Genomic DNA, 26,636 nt, shown 5'->3' with positions numbered 1-26,636 from the left:
GTGATGTTAATGATATATGTAGAATGTACATTTTTATAATGATGTAATTTAAATAATAAAGCTATTTGATATATAATGTTTGTATATGATCTATCTTTGAGGCAACACAAGACGTTTTGAAAATTGTTTTGTACAAGATAATAATGATTATGTGAGGGTCCCTGCTGTGTGAAAAGTTGTTTATTGGGGGACTTAATACCTCTGTGTATTTAATGACCAAATTTGGGATCACCATACAACACTCCAGCAGCTCTCCACTGACACCCAGAACTTGCCCTCCTCATCCAGGAGGCATTCAAGGTTGAGAGGACGAAGTCTTTCTTCTACTTGAGGAAATACTAGCTGTTATGTTTTGTAGGGTTTGGGTGGACCCTTGGACACTGTGGCAGCTGACCACGCCCATGGGGAGAAGTCCCATGAGGGGCCACAGGTCAGGCTCAGCCCTGGACACACAAACACACAGATTATATTTTTTATTAGACAGTTTATGAAGCCACCAGAGGTGGCGGTAGTAAGTAGAAGATGGAGCCCGGCTGGGCTAGTATTCCTCAGGGCGCTGGAACAGCAGCTTCTCCGGTAGCAGTGCTGTAGGAAGAAGAACTGAGAAAATGAGTACACTGAGATATTCACAGAGTCTCCAGTATGGAGAAGCCCCGAGATAGGGAGAGCTGGCCCTCGAGGAGCGAGTACCAGATCCCTGGGCACAGAAACTCGTTGGCAAGTACTCACGCAACAGTTCTCCGTAGAAGATGTCACTGGTGCTGGAACGGAGGCAGGCCCTTGAGAAACAAGTACCTGGTTCCAGGAAAACAGCTCTGAAGAGTAGATGGTAGTAGTACTCGCAGATGGTGTCTGTAGCGAATTCTTCCAAGTAGAAGAGGAGATGGACACAGGCAGCGAGTCAGGGAACATGGGCTCTCTAGGAGTGATTACCGGTTCCTGATAGCAACCTGAAAGAAGCAGAGAGGCCCTCGAAGAGCGGGTACCTTGTTAACAGCAAAGAGTCCAAATAGAAGTTGGAGGCAGAGTAGCTGGGTATGGAGAGTGAGCCCCATCCATAGGAATCCCCTTGCTAACTCAAAGGCTAGCAATAAACAACAGGCTTAAATATCCGGGCAGAGTGACGTCATCACAGGGGGACGCCCCTGAGGTTCGCGCCATAGAGAAAATAAGAATGAGGGCCGCGTGGTGCGCGTGCCCTAAGGTACCTGAGGAGCATGGTGGGAGGAGGCGCCCAAGCCGGTCCGGGGACGCCGGAGAGGATGGCGGGCAGATGCTGCGGCAGCCAGACGTCCACAGGGTGCAGAAGGAGTCGCAGAAAAAGAAAGGTAGGTGGAGTGAAGCCATCAGGACGCGACTGTTGCAACACTAGCTTCCTCTACCTCGACCCCCTTCAGCAATTGCAGGCCCCTCGCAGCTGCCCCAGGAAACAGAGGGCCCCAAAGTCCCAGCCAGTACCTCAGTCAACTCCAGGGATGGGGTTTTGACTGGATCGCAGAGAGCATAGCCACATCAGCTGTATATGGTAAAGGATCTTCTGGTCGGGGGCAGGCTGTGGTTCTACGCAAACTGGTGGTCTGGTGGAACCTCGGTCCAATGGGTCCTTGCCATCGTATGCAATGAGTACAAATTAAATCTATTGATGGCCCCCCAACCTGGATTGCCCTCCCTCCCCAAGTCCTTTTTGAGGACTGGTAGCTCATCAGGAGGTACTTGTAGAGGAGTTCTCCTCCCTCTTAATGGCCAGAGCAGTCAAACACGTTCCACCAGGGGAAAGACGGTGGGGATTTTATTCCCGGTATTTCCTGATACCAAAGAAAACAGGAAGTCTCCATCCCATTCTAGATCTAAAGGCCTTGAACACATTTCTGAAAAAGGAAAAGTACAAGATGATTTCCCTGGGCACCATAATCACTTTCTTGCACAAAAAGGGCCTGGCTATGCTCTCTTGATCTGAAAGATGTATATACCCATATCGAGATCTTCCCCAGTCATCAGAAGTATTTCTGATTTATGGTGGTAACTCAGCTCTTCCAGTACAGCATACTGCTGTTTGGGCTAACTTCTGGCCTACTTGTCTTCACAAAATGCCTAGCCATGATGGCGGTGCACTTACGCAAGCTGAGTGAATGTTTTCCTCTATCTGGACAATTGGATGGTCAAGAGCACCTCTCGGGTAGGAGCCAGAGCGTCCATGCGCTTGACCATCCAGGTGTGGAGTCACTAGGGTTATTCTTCAACTACCCCAAGTCCCATCTCAGTCCATCACCTCAATTGGACTTCATCGGAGCCCTGCTAGACATGGCTCAGACCAAGGCCTTCCTGCTGCAGAAACGGGCCATCAACCTGATGACCATCATGTCGGATTTCAACAGAGCCAGCAGGTATCAGCCTGGGACATGTTGAGGTTGCTGGGCCAAATGGCTGTTACAGTGCATGTCACTTCCCTGGCATGGCTGCACATAAGGACCACCCATTGGACACTAAGGTGTCAGTGGCGTCAGGCCACACAGGACATCTGTGTGGCGTCAGGCCACACAGATGTCCTGTATCCAAATTTCTCCAATTGTCCAGGACTCTTTGTCCTGGTGGCGGGACATTTCCAATCTGGAATGGGGTGTTACCTTCCAAAGCTCCTGGGTTCAAATTACGTTGACAACGTATGCATCCACCCTGGGCAGGGGAGCTCATGTAGACAGGCTCAGCACCCAGGGTTTGTAGGCCATCCAGGAGCATCATTGTCAGATTGATTTCCTGGAGCTTCAGGCAATCAGATACGCTCTGTGGACTTTCAGAGATCAGCTGTCCAACAAAATTGTCCTGATAAAGACTGATCACCAAGTTGCAATGTGGTATGTCAACTAGCAGGGAGGCACGAGCTCATACCTCCTGTGTCAGGACAAATCTGGTCACGTGCTCATTTCCATAGGATGCTGCTCAGGGCCTTGTATTTGGCTAAAATGAAGAAAGTATTAGTGGATAGACTGATTCCTGCCTTCAGATCCTACATGTGGTCTCTGCAGGTGTGGCGAATCGGATCTTCCGCCTCTGGGAAAGCCAAGACAGGGATCTATTTGCTGTGCCTTGGAACAGGAAGGTTCCTCAGTTCTGCTCCCTGAACAGGACTCAAGGGAGGCCAGCGTCATATGCCTTTGCCCTGCATTAGAGTGAGCATTTTCTGTATGTGTATACTCCAGCCCAAAGGGTAGCAGAGATTTTGTTGATGTTTCATAAGGACAGGGGGACAATGATTCTCATAGCCCCTCATTGGTTGAGACACGTCTGGTTTCCACTCCTATGGGAGTGGTCCATTCAGAAAACGATCAGACTGGGGATTTCCCCAGATCTCATCACACAGGATCAGGGCAGGTTGCGCCATCCCAACCTTCAGGCCCTGTTGCTCACTTCCTGGATGTTGAGAGAATGACTCTCAAACCCCTCTATCTTTTAGAGGATGTGTCTTGTGTTCTGATGGTTTCCAGAAAGCCTTCCACCAGAAAGATGTATGGACTGAAATGGAGGAGGTTGTCCATGTGGTGTGAGCATAAGGCCTTAGATCCTTTCTCCTGCCTAACACACCTGCTTGACTACCTTCTACTCTTTTAGAAACTGGTGGAGGGTTCACCTGAGTGCGATTGGTACATATCATCACGATGTAGAGGGTAAGCCCATCTCTGTACAGCCTTTAGTTATATGGTTCATGCAAGGTCTGCTTCAGTTGAAGCCTCGCATAAGCCCTCCTGCTGTGCCCTGGGACCTCAATGTGGTGCTGGCCCAGCTGATAAAAGTTCCTGTTGAGCTGCTGCATTCCTGTGATCTGAAGTATCTGACCTGGAAGGTCATATTTTTGGTGGCAGTCACATCAGCATGCATGGTCAGTAAGCTCCAGGCCTTAGTGACTTATCCACCTTATACTAAGTGTTTTCATTACAGGGTGGTCTTGCGTATGCATCCTAAGTTCTTGGTGTTGGACTTCCATTTTAACCAGTCCATCATCTTGCTAACATTCTTTCCCAGGTCCCATTTGCACCAAGGTGAACAAGTCCTGCACAGTTTGGTCTGCAAAAGATCCCTAGCCTTCTATCTGGAGTGGACAGAAGCCCATAGAGTGTCCACTCAGCTTTTTGTTTCTTTTGACCAGAACAGGCTGGGTATCACTATTAACAAGCACATGTTCTCCAATTGGCTAGCAGACTTCTGTTATGCCCAGGTGGGGTTGCATCTTGGGGGTCATGTCAAGGCTCACTCTATTCAAGCTATGGTAGGATTGCTGGCCTACTTGCAGTCAGTTCCTATGGATTGTGGATTATGGATTGTACATTTTGTATATACCTGCAATCTTTGCCTACACTAATTTATTAATCTAATTTCATTCTTCTGTCACTTTTCCTCCTTTTTTCTCTTTTTACCCTCTTGTATTCATGTTATTTTAATTTTAGATTAATGCTTTATTCCCCCTACCTTTCCTTACTCTCTAATTATTATGTTTCAATATGTTCTAATTGTATTATGTTAAACTTGTTCGATGTAAAGCGCCGCCACAGGCACTAGTTTCTTGTTTCGCTGTGAACCGATGTGATATCATTGATGAATGTCGGTATATAAAACCGTTAAATAAATAAATAAATAAATAAAATAAATAAGAGATCTTCAAAGCTGCAAAGTGGAGTTAAGAACATAAGAAAATGCCATACTGGGTCAGACCAAGGGTCCATCAAGCCCAGCATCCTGTTTCCAACAGTGGCCAAACCAGGCCATAAGAACCTGGCAATACCCAAAAACTAAGTCTATTCCATGTTACCATTGCTAATGGCAGTGGCTATTCTCTAAGTGAACTTAATAGCAGGTAATGGACTTCTCCTCCAAGAACTTATCCAATCCTTTTTTAAACACAGCTATACTAACTGCACTAACCACATCCTCTGGCAACAAATTCCAGAGTTTAATTGTGCGTTGAGTAAAAAAGAACTTTCTCCGATTAGTTTTAAATGTGCCTCATGCTAACTTCATGGAGTGCCCCCTAGTCTTTCTACTATCCGAAAGAGTAAATAACCGATTCACATCTACCCGTTCTAGACCTCTCATGATTTTAAACACCTCTATCATATCCCCCCTCAGTCGTCTCTTCTCCAAGCTGAAAAGTCCTAACCTTTTTAGTCTTTCCTCATAGGGGAGCTGTTCCATTCCCCTTATCATTTTGGTAGCCCTTCTCTGTACCTTCTCCATCGCAATTATATCCGTTTTGAGATGCGGCGACCAGAATTGAACACAGTATTCAAGGTGTGGTCTCACCATGGAGCAATACAGAGGCATTATGACATTTTCCGTTTTATTCACCATTCCCTTTCTAATAATTCCCAACATTCTGTTTGCTTTTTTGACTGCTGCAGCACACTGAACCGACGATTTCAATGTGTTATCCACTATGACACCTAGATCTCTTTCTTGGGTTGTAGCACCTAATATGGAACCCAACATTGTGTAATTATAGCATGGGTTATTTTCCCCTATATGCATCACCTTGCACTTATCCACATTAAATTTCATCTGCCATTTGGATGCCCAATTTTCCAGTCTCACAAGGTCTTCCTGCAATTTATCACAATTTGCTTGTGATTTAACTACACTGAACAATTTTGTGTCATCTGCAAATTTGATTATCTCACTCGTCGTATTTCTTTCCAGATCATTTATAAATATTTTGAAAAGTAAGAGTCCCAATACAGATCCCTGAGGCACTCCACTGTCCACTCCCTTCCACTGAGAAAATTGTCCATTTAATCCTACTCTCTGTTTCCTGTCTTTTAGCCAGTTTGCAATCCATGAAAGGACATCGCCACCTATCCCATGACTTTTTACTTTTCCTAGAAGCCTCTCATGAGGAACTTTGTCAAACGCCTTCTGAAAATCCAAGTATACTATATCTACCGGCTCACCTTTATCCACATGTTTATTAACTCCTTCAAAAAAGTGAAGCAAATTTGTGAGGCAAGACTTGCCCTGGGTAAAGCCATGCTGACTTTGTTCCATTAAACCATGTCTTTCTATATGTTTTCTCCAAACATTCACATCACATTATTGTGTGGATAGGGATGGCAGACGAGCCGACAGGTTTGGCCAATTTGTCCTTCAGAACTTGTTTAAGGTTTAGAACCCAACTCTGTTCCAGCCTAGGGACTATTGTTTTTGTTCAGGCTGTCCCCCTTGTTTTCAACAAAACTATTTGTTGTTATGCCTTTTAGCACTGGATTTGGTGATTTGGTGGTCCCCTTTTTGTTGGGGGGGACAACCTTAAACTAGGGATTCACCCATGTGTGAGGACTGCCATCCTGCTTGTCCTCGAAGAAAGCAGAATTGCTTATCTGTAACAGGTGTTCTCTGAAGATAGCAGGATGCCAGTTCTCACAAAACCCGCCCACATCCCCGTGGAGTTGGGTTTCCATTTCATGGGTTATACCTGAATTCTGTATTATGAGACTGAAGGGACCCTGAGTGAATGTATGGTATAATGGCATGCTGAGCATGCTCACAGTCTCAGTCAAAGTTCTAGAAAATTCTAGAAACCTTGGCATAAGTTTCCTGTGCTGGGTTCCATAGGATGGTGTCGCCCATGTGTGAGGACTGGCATCTTGCTGTCCTTGGAGAACATCTGTTACATGTAATCAACTCTACTGTTCAACTTAACCTCAAAGATATAACAATAAACTAGTGTTATTTTTAGTTTTAAAGTCATTAAGCGTGAAAAACACATGCATTATTTCATAGTTGGCATAATGAAACTCATAGATGAAGGAGAGGACTATGTAGAGGCGGACTTGGAAAAAGCGAAATTACTTAAATATTTCTGTTCAGTGTTCACTATGGAAGGGCTAGGATCAGGTTCCTCATAGGGACGGTAACTTTAAAATGGACATGTGGGCACACACATACATGTGACTATGGGTGTGTGGCCAGATACATGGCAATTTATAAACTAGCCATGGTGCGTGTATATCTGCGACTAATTTTAAACTTGTGTGTGCATGGCAGTGTAAATTGGCTTTGGGATGCGCAAGTGAGGGAATTTTATAACATATGCAAGTTCAGGTGAGGTAAACAATTCATTTTCAGAAAAATTTGTTTGTGAAGAGCTAACTAAACTTAAAGTAAATGATGTAATGAGTCCTGATTGGACGCATCCAAGAGTATTAAGAAAAACTAAAGAAGTTCTGGTAGCTCCACTGGCTAACTTTTTCAGTGCATCTTTAGAGATAGGAGTAATTCTGGAGGGCTGAAGATGGATAGGTGTGGTTCCTATTCTTTTTCACTCAAAGCACAATTAAGCTCTGGAATTTGTTGCCAGAGGATATGTTTAGGGTAGTTAGTGTAGCTGGGTTTAAAAAAGGTTTTGATAAGTTCTTGGTGGAGAAGTCCATTAACTGCTATTAATCAAGTTGACTTAGAGAATAGCAACTGCTATTACTGGCATTAGTAGTATGGGATCTACTTAATGTGTTGGGTACTTGCTAGGTACTTGCAACCGGGATTGGCCACTGTTGGAAACAGGATGCTGGGCTTGATGGACCCCTGGCAACTACTTATGTTCTTATAGATTAAGGCCTATAATAGAATAGGCCCAAGAAAGAGTTCAAACTAGCCTACATTCCTTAATAGAAGAAATCTTAAGCATTGAAAAGAGAGGATCACCTTGCTGATGGCTGAAAGGAATCAGTAAATTTTGCTTGGGAAATTTTCTTTTTTAAAGGTATTGGGGGCAAAGTTAACTCTTGGGGAATATTATTTTGTGTGTTTGTGCTTTTAATAGTCAGTAAGGCAGCGAATAAACAGAAGTTAGACTGTATTTTTAAATAGTCGGTAAGGCAGCTAATAAGCAGAAGTTAGAGTGTTTGTATATATGAAAAAATAAAAAAAAGGTAGCCAAAAGCTAGAAATAAGCTAGGAGCAGTGTATACTTAAGTAAAAAGGTTGAAAAGTTCAGTTATTCACCTTGGAAAGGTGTTAAGCAAGTGTGATTTGGTTTGATTAGGTACCATCATTTGTTAATCAGAACAGCAGTGAGTCGCTCAGGACAACTAACTGTAGTGTAAATCTCCAAAGGTTTTGTTTTGCACTAATTTACCTTAGATGCACAATATATATTGCAAGGGAAGAGCTCAGTAACCCACAATCCAGTGGGAGCACTGAGAGGAGAGGATCACCATGCTGGTGGCTGAAAGGAATCAGTAAGTTTTACTTGAGAAATTTTCTTTTTTAAAAGTATTAGGGTGAAATTAACTCTTGGGGAATATTATTTAGTGTATGTGTGCTTTTAATAGTCAGTAAGGCAGCGAATAAACAGAAGTTAGACTGTTTGTATTTCTGAACCCTCCCACCCTTCACCCACCCACCCCACCTCATCCTTTAATTTACAGGCCACTTTCACACTAAAAACAAACAAACCAGCCTTTTAACGTCACTTCACGAATTCCCCACACCTTATTGAGAGTTTGATCATTCCCCTGTAGGCCATACCAGACATATAGTGAATTCACTAATACATTTAAAGGACTTTAATTAGACCCATTCCTACTCCCATAGCAACCTAAAACTTAACTAGGAACTGAACAAATATGAGATGAAAGCAGCAGTCCAGCAAGAGGGGGGCTTCCCAGTCTTTTGCATCAAGTATCACATGTATGATTTTTTACCTGCCGGTGAGAAATTGTACATGTGCAAGCGATGCAAAGAGCTCCTGTCTCTCAGAACGAGTCCGATCTCTGGAGGCTAGAGTGGCAGACCTGGAGGAGCTGAGGCAGACAGAGAGGTATATAGATGAGACCTTCAGGGACATAGTAGCCAAGTCCCAATTTCAGACTGGCAGCATTGGTGCTGTCTTGGAGGAAGAAGATCTCTTGATCGGAGAACATCAACCTGGTGCAGCAGGAAAGGATCCTGTAGCAAGAACCTGATCATCAGGTGGTGCATTGTCCTTTCGCACCAAAGGATGTGTCTTCAAGGCCTACTGTCCAGGAGGGAAGGGTTAGGTCGGCCGTCATAGTTGGTGATTCGATTATTAGGAATGTAGACAGCCAGGTGGCTGGTGGGTGTGAGGATCGCCTGGTAACATGCCTACCTGGTGCGAAGGTGGCGGACTTCACGCATCACCTAGATAGGATTTTAGACAGTGCTGGGGAGGAGCCGGCTGTCGTGGTACATGTGGGCACCAACGACATAGGAAAATGTGGGAGGGAGGTTCTGGAAGCTAAATTTAGGCTCTTAGGTAGAAAGTTTAAATCCAGAATCTCCAGAGTAACATTCTCTGAAATGCTTCCTGTTCCACGTGCAGGTCTCCAGAGGCAGGCAGAGCTCCGGAGTCTCAATGCGTGGATGAGACGATGGTGCAAGGAAGAGGGATTCAGTTTTGTAAGGAACTGGGGAACCTTTTGCGGAAGGGGGAGTCTTTTCCGAAGTGATGAGCTCTACCTTAACCAGGGTGGAACCAGACTGCTGGCGCTAACCTTTAAGAACATAAGAACATAAGAAAATGCCATACTGGGTCAGACCAAGGGTCCATCAAGCCCAGCATCCTGTCTCCAACAGTGGCCAATCCAGGCCATAAGAACCTGGCAAGTACCCAAAAACTAAGTCTATTCCATGTAACCATTGCTAATGGCAGTGGCTATTCTCTAAGTGAACTTAATAGCAGGTAATGGACTTCTCCTCCAAGAACTTATCCAATCTTTTTTTAAACACAGCTATACTAACTGCACTAACCACATTCTCTGGCAACAAATTCCAGAGTTTAATTGTGCGTTAAGTAAAAAAGAACTTTCTCCGATTAGTTTTAAATGTGCCCCATGCTAACTTCATGGAGTGCCCCCTAGTCTTTCTACTATCCGAAAGAGTAAATAACCGATTCACATCTACCCGTTCTAGACCTCTCATGATTTTAAACACCTCTATCATATCCCCCCTCAGTCGTCTCTTCTCCAAGCTGAAAAGTCCTAACCTCTTTAGTCTTTCCTCATAGGGGAGTTGTTCCATTCCCCTTATCATTTTGGTAGCCCTTCTCTGTACCTTCTCCATCGCAATTATTTCTTTTTTGAGATGCGGCGACCAGAATTGCACACAGTATTGAAGGTGCGGTCTCATCATGGAGCGATACAGAGGCATTATGACATTTTCCGTTTTATTCGCCATTCCTTTTCTAATAATTCCCAATATTCTGTTTGCTTTTTTGACTGCCGCAGCCCACTGTACCGACGATTTCAATGTGTTATCCACTATGACACCTAGATCTCTTTCTTGGGTTGTAGCACCTAATATGGAACCCAACATTGTGTAATTATAGCATGGGTTATTTTTCCCTATATGCATCACCTTGCACTTAACCACATTAAATTTCATCTGCCACCTGGATGCCCAATCCTCCAGTCCCACAAGGCATTCCTGCAATTTATCACAATCTGCTTGTGATTTAACTACTCTGAACAATTTTGTGTCATCTGCAAATTTGATTATCTCACTCGTATTTCTTTCCAGATCATTTATAAATATATTGAAAAGTACGGGTCCCAATACAGATCCCTGAGGCACTCCACTGCCCACTCCCTTCCACTGAGAAAATTGTCCATTTAATCCTACTCTTTGTTTCCTGTCTTTTAGCCAGTTTGTAAGCCAGGAAAGGCCATTGCCACTTATCCCATGCCTTTTTACTTTTCCTAGAAGCCTCTCATGAGGAACTTTGTCAAACGCCTTCTGAAAATCCAAGTATACTACATCTACCGGTTCACCTTTATCTACATATTTATTAACTCCTTCAAAAAAGTGATGCAAATTTGTGAGGCAAGACTTGCCTTGGGTAAAGCCATGCTGACTTTGTTGCATTAAAACATGTCTTTCTATATGTTCTGTGATTTTGATGTTTAGAACACTTTCCACTATTTTTCCTGGCACTGAAGTCAGGCTAACCGGTCTGTAGTTTCCCGGATCGCCTCTGGAGCACTTTTTAAATATTGGGGTTACATTTGCTATCCTCCAGTCTTCAGGTATAATGGATGATTTTAATGCTAAGTTACAAATTTTTACTAATAGGTCTGAAATTTCATTTTTTAGTTCCTTCAGAACTCTGGGGTGTATACCATCCGGTCCGGGTGATTTACTACTCTTCAGTTTGTCAATCAGGGCTACCACTTCTTCCAGATTCACCGTGATTTGATTCAGTCCATCTGAATCATTACCCATGAAAACCTTCTCCAGTACGGGTACCTCCTCAACATCCTCTTCAGTAAACACCGAAGCAAAGAAATCATTTAATCTTTCCGCGATGGCCTTATCTTCTCTAAGTTCCCCTTTAACCCCTTGATCATCTAACGGTCCAACTGACTCCCTCACAGGCTTTCTGCTTCGGATATATTTTAAAAAGTTTTTACTGTGAGTTTTTGCCTTTACAGCCAACTTCTTTTCAAATTCTCTCTTAGCCTGTCTTATCAATGTCTTACATTTAACTTGCCAACGTTTATGCATTATCCTATTTTCTTCTGTTGTATCCAATTATTTAATATCTTAGGTTAAATCATAGTGATAGTCAGCTATATTAATAGCGGATATAAGAAAGAAAAATAAAGTAAAATATTTACTTTCAAAGGAATATTTGCATTGATATAACCCTTCATATTCAGTAAACCCGAACTATGTTCCAAGAAGGCTTCTGAGATCCTCTGGCTCTGTAAATACATAGCTCTTCTCTTCTAATTTAGCAAGACAGCGACAGGGGTATCTTAGTATAAAGGACCCACCTCTCTCCAGCAAGTCCTTCCTTAATAATAAGAATTTTTTCCTTCGTAATTGTGTGGATCTTGCACAATCTGGAAATATCCAGATCTTTTGTCCATAGAATGTTTTTAAACGATTACGAAAGAAAAATGTCATTATTGTTTCTTTATCTGTAATAAAAGCACACTGAACTAGTAATGTGCCTCTTGATTTAACCTCAATTTCTTCTTGTGACTTCTGTATCAGATCTGAAATATCCAAAGAGGCATCTTTATCAATTTTTGTGTCAGAGGATGCATCAATTTTTTCTTTATCATCTGTTAATGGTTCCTGGCCAAATTTCTTTTTCTTTATGCCTACATAAAAGGCTCTAACAATTACCGGAAGACATTTTTCAGGAATTTCCAGAATTTGTATTAAATATTCTCTGAATAATTCTATTGGGTTCAATTTCCTAATAATAGGAAAGTTATTAATTCTAAGATTTAATGATTTGATTGAATTTTCTAGTCCCTCCATCCTTTTATGTACTTCCGTTTCCACTTTTATTTGATGATTTTGAATTTTCTCTACCTGTGATATTCTCTTATCTAATTCCTTCATATCATTTTCTTGTTCTAACAATTTTCCAGAGTTTTGAACTGATATATTTGTGTTTTTCATAACCATCTCTGTTAATTTATTTATTGATGCATCCATCTTGACCAAAAAACTCCACACATTATCCAATGTGACATTTACTGGTTTGACAATCATTTTATCTGGATTAACAACCACTTCAATTTTTTGATATAAATTATCCTTATCGTGTTTCCCTGTTATGGAAGTACTAGAACTCTTTGGTGAGATGAAATTTGTCCAAAATACTATATTGAATTATTCCTTGATTTACTTTATCTGTTGAGTCTAATTTTCCTTCTTGGTATATTATATTATCCAGAGCTGGGGATTTCAGAATCATTCCTTCCTGCTTTTCTCCTGGGTTCTCTGGGGATATTACTCCCTCTAACCCAGGTGGAGGTGGTACCTCGGGTGCCCCAGGGCTCAAAGATGTTTCTTCGACCGGAGGGAGAATATCCCGCTCTGATATTACTCCCTCAATGGTCTGCTCATCTGGGGAATTCTGGGTCATCCATTCAGATACAGTTCTCTGGCCTGAATTTGCCATTTCCACACCAGTTGGAGGCTTTAACTTCGCCTTCCTCTTGGTGTGAGGCATAACGTCTACTAGTAGACAAGGCAATAAGGTGAGGAAGAAAAAAAGTCCCGGTCAAAGTTGCATCCGATATGAAATGCAAATACAAAGCAGCTATCACTTGATGGAGGGTAAAGAGGTTTAATGGTAGGACACAATTTCCGGCCAAGTCCGGCTAAGTCCCACTAAGCCCAGCAAAGCCCAGATGCCGGGCGCGGCTTCAGCGGCGCGCCGCTAAGTTTTGATATTTAAACAAAAAAAAACCAGTCAACTCACTTCCGGGTGTAGCCACACCCCTCCGGCATCGTCAGTCGCGGGCTGAAGGTCTTGCTACCGTCGGGGCAAAGAACAGCTTCTTACCCCCGGAAAGTTCAGCTTATGCGAAGAACAGGTAAAACAAACCAAATATGTCCTCCTTCTCCTCTCACCCTCATGGAACGAGAGGGAGAGTATCCATTTATATAGCCCCACTTCCAGGTCCGGGCGCAGCCACGCCCTTCCGGCGTCGTCAGTCACGGGCTGAAGGTCTTGCTACCGTCGGGGCAAAGAACAGCTTCTTACCCCCGTAAAATTCAGCTTATGCGAAGAACAGGTAAAACAAACCAAATGTGTCCTCCTTCTCCTCTCACCCTCAAGGAACGAGAGGAAGAGTATCCATTTATATAGCCCCACTTCCGGGTCCGGGCGCAGCCATGCCCCTCCGGCGTCATCAGTCGCGGGCTGAAGGTCTTGCTACCGTCGGGGCAAAGAACAGCTTCTTACCCCCGGAAAGTTCAGCTTATGCGAAGAACAGGTAAAACAAACCAAATGTGTCCTCCTTCTCCTCTCACCCTCCGTTCTCTTGTCTTCAGTTGTTTTGATGTCTCCCTATCTCTGGATGTCCAGACGTCCCCTTGTCCAGATGTCCAGACGACTCTGTCCCCTGATGTCTTTGTCAGTCATGTTCCAGATGTCCCTGTGGTCCTCCTCTCTAGAGGTCCCTGATATCCAGACGCCTAAATGTCCTGATGTCCCAAGGTACCGGTGTCCTTTCGTATCCGATGTCCTATGTTCCAGCCTGATGTTCCTGTAGTACCGTCAGTCCCTCGCTCCGGGTCCAGCTTTGCCTCACCCCCGTCCTCGTCTCCTGCTGACCTTCCTGTGAATAAATCCATATCTATCCGGTGTCTGAGTTTGGTGGCTGGAGCCCTCTTCCTGTTGGATCTGTCTTCGAGCACTGCCCGGATTCCTCCTCTGTCCTGAGCCTCAGTCCTGTGCATGTCCCGCTCTCCACGTGGTCTGCGACCAGCCTCTTCAGGTTGTGTAGGGCGCGTAATGGGACAGAATGGTCCGTGACTAGCCCACGTTGGCTGTGTAGGGCATCCTGGGGGGCAGTGCCTGTCTAAGTCTCCGAGTATCCTGAGTCCTTATCCTTGTCCGAGTCTTCCCAAGATCCAAGTCCTCAGAGTATCCGGGTCCTCACCTGAAGCTCTAGAATCCACCTCTGATCTTCATCCACATCTGAACGTCTTGTATCTGAGTTCCAAGCTACCTCATGACCTCGTCTCGTCTGACTTCCAAGCTACCTCATGTCCTCGTCTATCTGAGTTCCAAGTTCCAAGCGGCCTCGTCGCATTCGAGTTCCAAGCTACCTCATGTCCACGTCTCGTCTGAGCTTCCAAGTACCAAGTGCCCTCGTCTCGTCTGTCTACAAGTGTCCTTGTCTTGTCTGAGTCTCCAAGTACCAAGCATCCTCATCTTGTCTGAGTCTCAAGCTCCACATGTCTTCTTCCCGTCTGAGTCTCCAAGCATCCTCTTCTTGTTCAAGTCTTCGAGCCTAGTTCAAGTCTGAGGGCCCGTCTTGTTCCAAGTACCAGTACCATCGCCTGTCCTCGACCTCTGTCCTTCCTGCCGCATCTGCCGCTCCCCAGTGGCAGGTCCGAAAGGGCTATCGAGTGGCCGGAAGGCTACCTCAGAGACCAGCATTACGTTGTTGGGTCTCTACCGGTGCGTGCAGGTTCAGCAGAGGTTAGGGCTCAGTGGACAGCCTGTTCCTCCCATGCTTGGACACGTCTTCCCTGCCACGACACTTCCATGGAGCTCCTCTCTGCAGTCGCGTCGTGGTCCAAGGGCACACATCTCTCCAGAATCGGGAGCACTCCCCCCAACAAATGGAATAAAGTCAGCATGGCTTTACCCAAGGCAAGTCTTGCCTCACAAATCTGCTTCAATTTTTTGAAGTAGTTAATAAACATGTAGATAAAAGTGAACCGGTAGATGTAGTGTATTTGGATTTTCAGAAGGTATTTGACAAAGTTACTTATGAGAGGCTTCCAGGAAAAATAAAAAGTCATGGGATAGGTGGCGATGTCCTTTCGTGGATTACAAACTGGGTAAAAGACAGGAAACAGAGAGTAGGATTAAATGGATAATTTTCTCAGTGGAAGGGTGTGGGCAGTGGAGTACCTCAGGGATCTGTATTGGGACCCGTACTTTTCAATATATTTATAATTAATCTGGAAAGAAATACGACAAGTGAGGTTATCAAATTTGCAGATGATACAAAATTATTCAGAGAATTAAATCACAAGCAGATTGTGATAAATTGCAGGAAGACCTTGTGAGACTGGAAAATTGGGCGTCCAAATGGCAGATGAAATTTAGTGTGGATAAGTGCAAGGTGATGCATTTAGGGAAAAATAAACCATGCTATAGTTACACAATGTTAGGTTCCATATTAGGAGCTACCACCCAAGAAAGAGATCTAGGCGTCATAGTGGATAACACATTGACATCCTCAGTTCACTGTGCTGCGGCAGTCAAAAAAGCAAACAGAATGTTGGGAATTATTAGAAAGGGAATGGTGAATAAAACGGAAAATGTCATAATGCCTCTGTATCGCTCCATGGTGAGACCGCACCTTAAATACTGTGTACAATTCTGGTCGCCACATCTCAAAAAAGATAGTTGTGATGGAGAAGGTACAGAGAAGGGCGACCAAAATAATGAAGGGGATGGAACAGCTCCTATATGAGGAAATACTAAAGAGGTTAGGACTTTTCAGCTTGGAGAAGAGACAGCTGAAGGGAAATATGATAGAGGTGTTTAAAATCATGAGAGGTCTAGAACGGGTAAATGTGAATCGGTTATTTACTCTTTCAGATAATAGAAGGACTAGGAGGAACTCCATGAAGTTAGCATGTGGCACATTTAAAACTAATCGGAGAAAGTTCTTTTTCACTCAACGCACAATTAAACTCTGGAATTTGTTGCCATGGGATGTAGTTAGTGTAGCTGTGTTTAAAAAAGGTTTGGATAAGTTCTTGGAGGAGAAGTCCATTACCTGCTATTAATCAAGTTGACTCAGAAAATAGCCACTGCTATTACTAGCAACAGCAACATGGGATAGAGTTAGTTTTTGGGAACTTTCCCAGTTCTTATGGCCTGGATTGGCCACTGTTGGAGACAGGATGCTGTGCTTGATGGACCATTGGTCTGACCCAGTATAGGCATGTTCTTATGTACTTATATCTAAAAAGGAGACCAGACAAATACGATGGGCTTTGCCTGAAATAGCCTTAAAAACCAATACTAAAACCTTGATTTTTATTCTTTGCTCAACTGATAGCGAATGCAAGTTAATTAAGGATGTGTAGTATGCTCACCATACTTTACAGGGATAATAAATCATTTAAATATCTCCAAGATTTCCATGCACAGGAGCTGGTCCTTTTTCAAAAGAAAGGATGCTCTAGAATGAGTGGTCATGGGATGAGGGTGAAAGGGTATAGACTCAGGAGTAATTTAAGAAAAAAGTCCTTTACAAAATAGGGTAGTGGATGAATGGGAGAGCCTCCCCATGGAGATGGTGGAGACAAGGACAGTATCAGAATTCAAGAAAGCATGGGATAAACATAGGGGATCTCGGAGGGAGTGTTAGAAATTGTAAAGCTGAATTTAGTTAGTGTGGATGGGCAGACTAGATAGGCTGTATGATCTTTTTCTGCAAGCTTGTTATTTTTGTTTCTATATTATTTGTATGTAATTATGTGATACTATTTTGAGAACTTTACTTTGTAAAGCAGAACATTCCTTGGAATAAGTTTCTCAAAAAAATTTCATTAGCCTTTGAATTGATGCTGAATAACCACAATCTTACTGTGTAACAGCTATTTACTGTAAACTGTACTAACGGATGCTATAGATCACAGCATAATTTGTATTTAAAATCAAAATATGTATATATTAGGACAAACATACTGTCCTGCCATCAGAGTTCACTCTAGTTTGAATTTCTAGACAATCAACTTAACCTTATCTTTCCCAACTTCCAAATATCAGAGAACTCAGTTCTTAAACACCAAACAATATTTATTAGAATGAAGAAAACAATTTAACACTCACAATGATTTGCAAGGGAAGTAGAATAGCTTTACAGACAGTAGCCTGGCTCAACTCTTATGAATCTCTGGAGCTCAGCAATCGGACGAAGACAGCTGCAGCTGTAGTAGAAGTTGTGGCTACTAGTAAATAGGTTAGATTAGCCGCGATTGTGAAATAGATGTAGAGAGAGAGAGGTGAAAGGATGAAGGCTTTCTAGGAACTTGAAGACGATATAGGAGAACTATTAGCTTGCAAGTGCCTGCTTCTAACTGAAACCTCAACAGGAAGTTAGACAGTGCCAGATTGCTTTGCCTCAAGAAACCAATAAGAAGAGGAGAGAGAACAGAGAGAGCGAGCAACAGGAACTGATCTAATCAGAAGTCGAGAAACAGTCAAATAATATCCAATAAGAAAAAAAAAAGCTTCACATTCTGCAGAGACTTTAAGCTAAGCAATTATCATAAGCATAACACGAATGTACGTACACTGTGGAGGCAGAACATACATGTTAAATATTCTGGTAAATACAAGTGAGACATTGATTTGTTAAATTGTAGTGTAATATACTTATGTCCAAAGTGCAGGGTGGAAGAAACTGTTTAGTAAATCAAGAGGCATTTCACTGCCTTTCATTTTGAGTTTATCAATATTTTTTTTCTATCAGTGAAAAATGTAATCTTTTGAATATTTGTTAAATGTATCTGATATAATTTATTACTATAAATCAAGTACTATAGCTGAAGTTTTTCTTTTCACATTAGGTTTGTCTTTCACACACATCGTTTTATTTTAGAACAAATTAAAATGTGTTTGTTAATTACTTATTCCAAAAAGTGACAGTGATCATAAATGGATCTGTGACTGAAAATAAAATCAACAATAAAACTATTGCCAATGAATTACAGTTCTACATGTGTTCAGCTGTCTTATTTGGAAATGTTGTTTACAGTTTCTTGCCTACGCAAGTTTTTTTTTTGACATTTAAACAGTCATAAAAATATTATGCCAAGAAAACATGTCTTACAGTAATGTTTGATTTTCATTCTGCTGGTTTGCATTACAGCCAAACAAATGACATTAGAAGAGAACATAAAAGAACTTTGGAAAGTATTGGTTGGATTAGGGCAGTCTTCCTCAGAAAATAATGGTGGAATAGATGTCTTCACTGTTGATCAGACTAAGGCTTTAATCAACTACTTGAGGATCAGGTATTTTTTTATATTCTAATTTTAAGTCTTGTTGCATTTATCACTATTCAGCCATTGCAAAAGGTCAATCAATGTATATCTGAAGCAGTGTTTTTCAGTTCTGAATATTTAAACTCTATTCAAATTACAAAAGCATTAACATGAGTAATATGACATTTTCATTGCAGGGAAAGTATAAATTGCATCTCATTAATCACTGAAAGAATACTAAATAACTACTTATACACACTGAGTCACTGCCTTTCTCTTGGTCCCTTGCCTTCAATAACTCCTCACCTCAACAAGCATGTATCTGTTAAAGCATTATTAAAATAAATCAGAGAATAATGCATAATGAAATGTGAATACTTCAGTTATTTGTATTGTGTAGCTTTTATAACATCTTTAATGTAAAATAGTTAAATTCTCCAACAAGCAGGCATAAATTAGCCATTATTTGTGGTTGATGCCATCTGATAGCTCTGGCACAGACTCAGAAAGAATTTACTGTGCATGTGTAGCATTTCCTGTGCACGCGGGGATCGAAGCTTTCAAAGTGGCACATGGGCGCACATTGGCGCGTGTGCGTTCAGGGACGCAGCGATTTTATAACATGCGTACGCATATATGTGCATGTTATAAAATATCTTGAGTGTGCGCACATGTGTGCCTTATTTTAAATGGTTGATTTAAGATCCACTTTGAATTATCAAGAATGTTTTTGGATTTACACACTAAGGGGTAGATTATGTGCACAAAGCCCTGGGACGCATGTCGCAGCGGCGCGTCATCAGGGGTGTTCCGGGGGCGTGGCTGCGGCCTCTGGACCAGCCCCCGGACCAGACCATGGTGCGCCGGCGGCCAGCCCGGCGCACGCAAGTTACGCCTGCCTTGGGCAGGCGTAACTTGTTCAACAAAGGTGGGGGGGGTTAGATAGGGCTGGGGAGAGTGGGTTAGGTAGGGGAAGGGAGGGGAAATGGGGGGAGGGAACGGAGGCAGGCTGCACGGCTCGGCACGTGCAGCCTGCCTATTTTGGGCAGCCTTGCGCACGCCAACCCTGGATTTTAACAGATACGCACGGCTACGCGTGTATCTATTGAAATCCGGCGCACTTTTGTTTGCGCGCGCGTAGCTTTATAAAATCTGCCCCTTAATATAGTATTCCCAGCAGGGATTAAGAACGTGATTGGGGCTACTTTGATGTTATTTGTTTTTATTTGATATACATTGAGGATCGTCTATTGGTTGATGTTCCTATCAATAACCATCCTGAATGCGGCTTTGAAAAAATAGTATCTCCGGTGAGTCAGGTGTGGCTTTTGATTGCCTGATATTGTGGCTGGTTTCTTTTCGTTTGATATATGATCAAGTACTTCTGATTGGCTAGACTTTTCTTCAACAAACAACTCTGAGCATGCCCAGCATGCCAATATCCGTGCGTCCATGCGAGGTCCTTCTTTAGTCTCTTTTTCCGCGGTGCAGTTGCCTCGTGGAGCTCTGCTTGTTTCTTGCTTTTCTTGTAAACGTCGAGTATTTTTCTCGGCCCATCATCGGTCCCACTTCGCGGTCTGTGCCCCCTCAGTGCGGTAGGTTCAAAACCCCTTTTTTTGCTTCCTCGCGGTCAATTCCCGGCATCCAGCTTCCCGGTGGCCGCCGGTCATCGACCACACATCAGGTATTTTTATGGTGTTGTCCGGGTTTCGTTGGTGCCCCCAGTGCCCACGGACTATATCCATCACGGATCTGCATGAGGTTTATATCCTCTGCCTAGGAGCTTCATTCGACGTCCGAGTGTCAGTTGTATGACCAGATGACTCCCAAAGGCTCTCGCGTGCACCTTGACAAAATGGAGACACTTTTTGGTTCTAAATAGTCCACTCTATCCACACCTGCGTCGGAGTTATTGACTCTGGGGGGGGGGGGGTCGAGGGGAGACTCTCAATACGCTCCCTATCGTTACTTCTCCTCCTGCATTTTCGAAAGATCAAGGGAATGGTGATCTGTCCTCCATGATCTAACTGATTTCCAGGACATCTGGATCCTCTGCTTCCTCTGTGCCAGGGAAAGATCAGGCCGAGCATCGTGGGAGATCCCAGTGAATACAGTCAGTGTGTGGCTTCGGTTTCAGTGCAGTACCACCACTGAAGCTATCCCATGCCTTGGAGGCCCCATTCTCCAACATACCCGGGAGTCCCAAGCATTCCCCACCGAGAACCGAGGAAGAGCCGGTGATGCCTCATTCCCCTCCCACAGTCCTGGCCTCACCAGACTTTCAGGAAGAGTTGGACCACTCTTTTCAATATATATATGCTTCCTGTGTGCAAATTGCTGGAGGGTTTAGGAATATTTTTTTATTTGTATGCTGATGACATAGAACTTTACATTCCATTTACTAAGTCACTTGAACATACTGGGGTAGATTTTATAAATTTGCGCACACGCGTACTTTTGTTCTCGCACCAGGCACAAACAAGAGTACGCGGGATTTCAATAGATACACGCGTAGCCATTAAAATCCGGGGTCGGCTCGCTCAAGGCTGCCCAAAATCGGCAGCCTGTGCGCGCCGAGCCAAGCAGCCTGCCTCCGTTCCCTCCAAGGCCGCTCCGAAATCGGAGCGGCCTCGGAGGGAACTTTCCTTCGGCCTCCCCCCACCTTCCCCTTCCTAACAAACCCCCCCACCTTTGTTGTACAAGTTACACCTGCGTTTGGCCGGCCGCCGGCACGTCCAGGTCCGGTCCGGGGGCTGGTCCGGAGGCCTCGGCCACACCCTCGAAACGCCCCCGATGACGCGGCCGCGACACGCCCCCGGATCGCCCCCGTCCCGGGGCTTGCGCTCGCCGCTGAGCCTACTCAACATAGGCTTGGCATGCGCAGGGGGAGTTTGGGCCAGGTTTTCGGGAGGTACGCACGATTCTTAAGCGCATACCCCTTTGAAAATCTGGCCCACTGTCTCTCTCATCTCAATTTACATGAAGGCTATTCAGCAAGTTTTGTCACATCTTAAACTTACATTAAATTCCAGTAAGACTGAAATTATTTGGTTAAATAGAAATCCTTCAATGGCTAAACCATCTGTTCTCGATGTGGGCATTTCTAATATTATTTTATCAAATCAAGTATGCAACTTAGGTATCCAACTAGATGAGAATCTTACTATGGGAAAACATATTAATAAGTTAATTAATGTAGCCTCGCCAATTGCGTTTATTACATCGATTAAAGTCCTTATTGACTTTTGAAGATTTTCATACTGTATTGCACTCTTATTTTTTTCAAATCTAGATTATTGTAATGCCTTACTGCTTGGCATTCCTGCTTGTACATTGAAACCTTTATAATAATTATAAAATGCCTCAGCTTGACTATTATTAGGGTGTAAAAAACTCGACCCTATAGCACCTACTTTGCTCTCACTGCACTGGTTACCAGTGCGGTTCAGAATTTATTACAGAGTTCTCACTCTAATATTTAAAATTATTCATTTAAATGATACCGGCTTGATTAGTGCAGTGTTACATTTATATACTCTGCAGCGAATATTAAGATAGCAACACTGCGAAGTGCATAAGAACATAAGAAAATGCCATACTGGGTCAGACCAAGGGTCCATCAAGCCCAGCATCCTGTTTCCAATCCAGGCCAATCCAGGCCATAAGAACCTGGCAAGTACCCAAAAACTAAGTCTATTTGATAGAAGTAAGAGACTGCGTGTTTTCCATAGCTGGTCCTAAATTATGAAATTAGATGAGATGCATATAACCTTGTCTAAGAGAGAGAGATTCATTGAGTCATAAACAGTAATATTAATGAGAGTTATATTTATGTTGGAAGTAAGAGGGATTTAAATGTGATAATTGTTATTGTATTATTTTGTTTTAGTTTATATATATTGTTTTTATTTTATTATTTCATTTTATTTTATTTATAAATATTTACTTTTTAATATTAATATTATGAATATTATTTGTAAACAGTTGTGATCTCAGTATGGAATGACTGTATATAAAATGTCTAAATAAATAAATCTACTGCCGTAGTGTCTACAAAATTTAAGATGTGAGTGCCTGATATTAAATTATTTCACTCATATTTAACCAAATATATAGAATTATCTGGGAGCAGTCTGAATCAGTTGTATAACCTCTACACTTTAGGGTTCTCCAGGGTTCCATACTTAGCCCTATTCTTTTTAGTTTGTTTTTGACACCCTTAACCACTTTGATTCAAGAGCATAGTTTTAATGGTTACTTTTACACAGATAACATTCAGCTCATTGTTTTTAGGGATCTTTTAATGACTGCTCACTGGTCATCACTAAATTCATGCTTAGCTGCAATTGCCTCTTGGTTAAGAGAGCATAAATTAAAACTCAATCCATTAAAAACGGAGGCCTTATGGATTGGTAAAGCTAACCAGTCCCTATTGACTTTTCCTATATTATTAGGTGTGGTAATTTATGCTAAAGATTTGATTACTCTGTTGGAAGTAAAACTGGACTCCAGACTTTGTATGTATGAAAAAATCTTAAATGTTTACACATGTTTCTTTTTTTATGCTTTCTTTATCTTTTTAAATACTTTCTTAGCAAAAAAGAGTTATTGGTTCATGCATTAATACTTATCTATCCAGGTAAATAGTGATAGAACCAACCAAGGAAGGAGCAATACTTGACCTGGTACTCACAAATGGAGGCTGTGAAGGTAATTTTCGAAGGAGTTACGCATGCAAATGTAACATAGCAGCCTGGAATTTTTTCAAAAGCCCCTTTATGCACTTAAAAGTGCACTTATGCATGTAAACGCTATTGACAATTCAATGGCATATATAATTTAGCAATTTTCAAAAGCCCACTTACACATGTAAAGTGCAATTACACATGTAAAACCCAGTTTTAAGCATGTAACTCCTTTTGAAAATTACTCCCAGTATCTCTAATGTCCAGGGTATGTGCCCACCTGAATACTAGTGATCATCAAATGGAATGCTTTGATATCATGGCGAAAACAGAGCTAAGTCATACAAAGCTAAATCCTAGATTTCAAAAATATGGACTTTGGTAAAATGAGGACCTAACTCGAAAATGAGCTAGAAGACTGGGAGAAGATAAATGAAGTGGAACAACAGTGGATCAAACTAAAAGGAGCTATAATAAAGGCAACAAATCTTTATGTAAGAAAAAGGAAATAAAAGTAAGTGGAAAAGGAAATCTATACGGTTCTTCAAAGAAATGGCTGAAAAAATAAAGGCAAAAAGATCAAAGGAACTAGAAAAGAGAAACAGGAAAGAATATCTAGTGAAGCTGAAAGAAATAAGGAAAAAAAATCAGAATAGCAAAAGCTGAAGTGGAAGAAAGAATTGCCAATGAGATAAAGTGAGGTGACAAAACATTTTTCACATATATGAGAGTCAAGAGGAGGACCAGAGGTAGTATCATAAGATTAAAAGGAGACAAGGAGCAATGTGTGGAGAAAGATGAGGAAAAAGCAGAAATATTAACCAGTACTTCAGTTTGGTGTTCACTAAAAAAGACCTAGGAGGAGGATCGTTGCTGGATGGCAAGAGTACGGATGGGTATGGAATAGATTTATTTTATTTATTTAAAAACTTTTCTATATGTCATTCAGTAAATTAACCATCACAACGATTTACAAAAAGGCACATATAGTAATAGAAATTAGTTAGGATAGCTAAAACATTATGACTGTGCCAATATGAGCGGTAACAGGATTCTCTCAATATAAAACTGTTTAAGTATTGATTTTGTTAGATATCACTCCATTTACAGAGGACAGTGTTTAGATGGCACTAGCAAAACTGAAAGTGAACAAGGCCATGGGACCTGAAGAGATAAATACCAGGATACTAAGGGAACTCAGAGAACTGCTAATGGGTTTGCTGAAGGTCCTGTTTAATAGATCTTTGGAGACAGGATTGGTGCTACAAGACTATAAAAGTGCAGTTGTGGGTCTGCTTCACAAAAGTAGTAGCAGAGAAGAGTCTGGAAACTGTAGGCTGGTTAGCCTTATCTCCGTTATGGGAAAATTAATGGGGACTCTGCTGAAGGAAAGGATAGCAAACTACCTACAATCCAATGGGTTGCAGGATCCGAGGCGCATGGTTTTACCAGAGGAAGATCATGTTATACAAATCTGATTGACTTTTTTTATTGGGTGATTAGAGAATTAGATCAAGGATGAACACTTGATATGACTTTCCTGGATTTAAAAAAAGCTTTTGATAGAGGCCAACATAGGAGACTCATGAATAAAATGAGAAGCCTGAGAGTGAGTCCAAAGGTGGTGGACTGGATTACAACAAATTGGTTGACTGACAGACAACATCAGGTAGCGGTAAATGGCACCTGTGGATAGCTACATGCTTTCTCCCCCCTCATAGTTCTCCCTGTCTCTGGGGGAGGGGCAGCACTATAGAAACTAACCTCCTATGCATGCAATCCGAGTTGCTAGGAAAAGAGACTGTTGGTCTCAGAATCAGACTTTTATTGATCAGACATTTCAGGCTTACCAGTTAGAATAAGACAGACAACACATGCCTCTACAGTCCTTAACACAGCATAGGCTTATACTGAGTAAAACTTTACATCATTAGTAAACTCAGGGTAAACATATCAGAAACTTTGACTTGCTTAGTGTGTATTAATAAATATAGCTAGCTAACTACCCCCATAACTTTAGGAGATTGCCTGCAGTCTCTGTGTCTGGACGTCCTTGTAGCAGTCTCTGCAACAGGGAGCATTCATTCTTGGCCCCTGTCACTTGCGACTAAGGAGGCTTGTCTGAGTCCTGGAGAAGAAAAGACAGGCTTGACACAAGCAGCCATGTAACAGGCAGGACTTTGTTATGAACAGGCTTCCAGGATAAACGAGCTCTTCTGCTTCCTCGCAGGGAGGGGCAGGGGTGATGTCTCGGGCATCGTCTTCTGCTCGTGTGAATGGAATTCTGCTGGCTGCCTCTCTGAACCCTCTCCCCAGCTACTTGAAACAGGCAGGACATGCATGTGTAAGAACTCATGTGTATTCAAACAGGAGCACAAAAAAGGGGTCTCTACTTCATTTCAGATAGCTGGACCTCTCTTCTGGTGCGTGACCACTCCTGCTGTGTGACAACTCAAGGCCAAGGCACATGCTTTCGGTCTTGTAACCTCTTGACTCAGTGGGCTGCCCTGGCCCTTGCATTAGCAGAGCCCACCTATCTGATAAGCTCACCTTTATGGTTTGGCTATTCTTGTCTCCAGGCAAATTTGGGCTCATTTGCCAGTCTGGAACCTGTCCCTGACATACACACTTGGGCTGTTTCTTAGGTCAGTGTTTACAAAGAGAAGCTGTATTCCCTCAGAAAGAGGTAAACAGACAGATCCACTAACTCAATAATGTATTTCTATTCTATTCAAAGTTTCTCATCTCTGTATTTATGCTGAAATACATGTCAGTATCCATCAGGTGAAGTTCCTATTTTGTTGCATACAGTGAAACCTCATATCTCCTACAGAAGGATGATAAGTGGAATGTCTAAAGGATTGGTTCTGGAGCCAGTTCCCTTCAATATCTTTGTGAGAGATATAGTAGGGTGGTTAATAGGTAAAGTTTGTCTTTTTGTGGATGATACTAAATTCTGCAACAAAGTAAATGAGAGAATGAGAAGCAATCTAAGAAAGCTTGAGGAATGGATGAAGGTTTGGCAGCTAGGATTCAGTGCCAACAAGTGCAGAGCCATGTGTTTGAGGTGGAGTAATCCAAAGAGCTGTACGTGATGGGGGGGGGGGGGGGGGGAGATTGATGTGAATGGACCAAGAGAGAGACAATGGGGTGGTAGTATCTGAAGATCTGAAGGTGAAGCAATATGACAAAATAGTGGCTAAGGCCTAAGGCCAGAGGGATGCTGGGCTGCATAAAGACAAGCATAATCTGCAGGAAAAAGGAGATGATAATGCCCCTTTACAGGTTACTGGTGAGGCCTCACATAGAGTACTGTGTTCAGTACCATAAAGGATAGCAACAAGATGGAAGTGGTCTAGAGAAAGGCAACCAAAATGATGTGGGGTCTGCACCAAAAGCTATATGAGATAAGATTGAAGGACCTAAATATGTATACCCTGGAGGAGAAGAGAGACGGGGAAG

The 26,636-nt window shown here is 42.6% G+C and overlaps 1 protein-coding gene across 1 annotated transcript in view; it reads left to right on the top strand.

Annotated features, from left to right (window-relative positions):
- Nucleotides 1-26,636, top strand: part of CABCOCO1 (ciliary associated calcium binding coiled-coil 1) — a 283,371-nt gene that overhangs the window by 80,252 nt on the left and 176,483 nt on the right. The window contains exon 4 of the mRNA XM_029609746.1: nucleotides 18,375-18,519. Within this exon, the coding sequence (XP_029465606.1) occupies nucleotides 18,375-18,519 (145 nt within the window). The remainder of the gene's footprint in view (nucleotides 1-18,374; nucleotides 18,520-26,636) is intronic.

The sequence above is a fragment of the Rhinatrema bivittatum genome, chromosome 7, assembly GCF_901001135.1.
Source record: "Rhinatrema bivittatum chromosome 7, aRhiBiv1.1, whole genome shotgun sequence".
NCBI classification, from domain to species: Eukaryota; Metazoa; Chordata; class Amphibia; order Gymnophiona; family Rhinatrematidae; genus Rhinatrema; species Rhinatrema bivittatum.
Note: the sequence above shows the minus strand (reverse complement) of the source record. Positions and strands in the feature narration are given on the sequence as shown.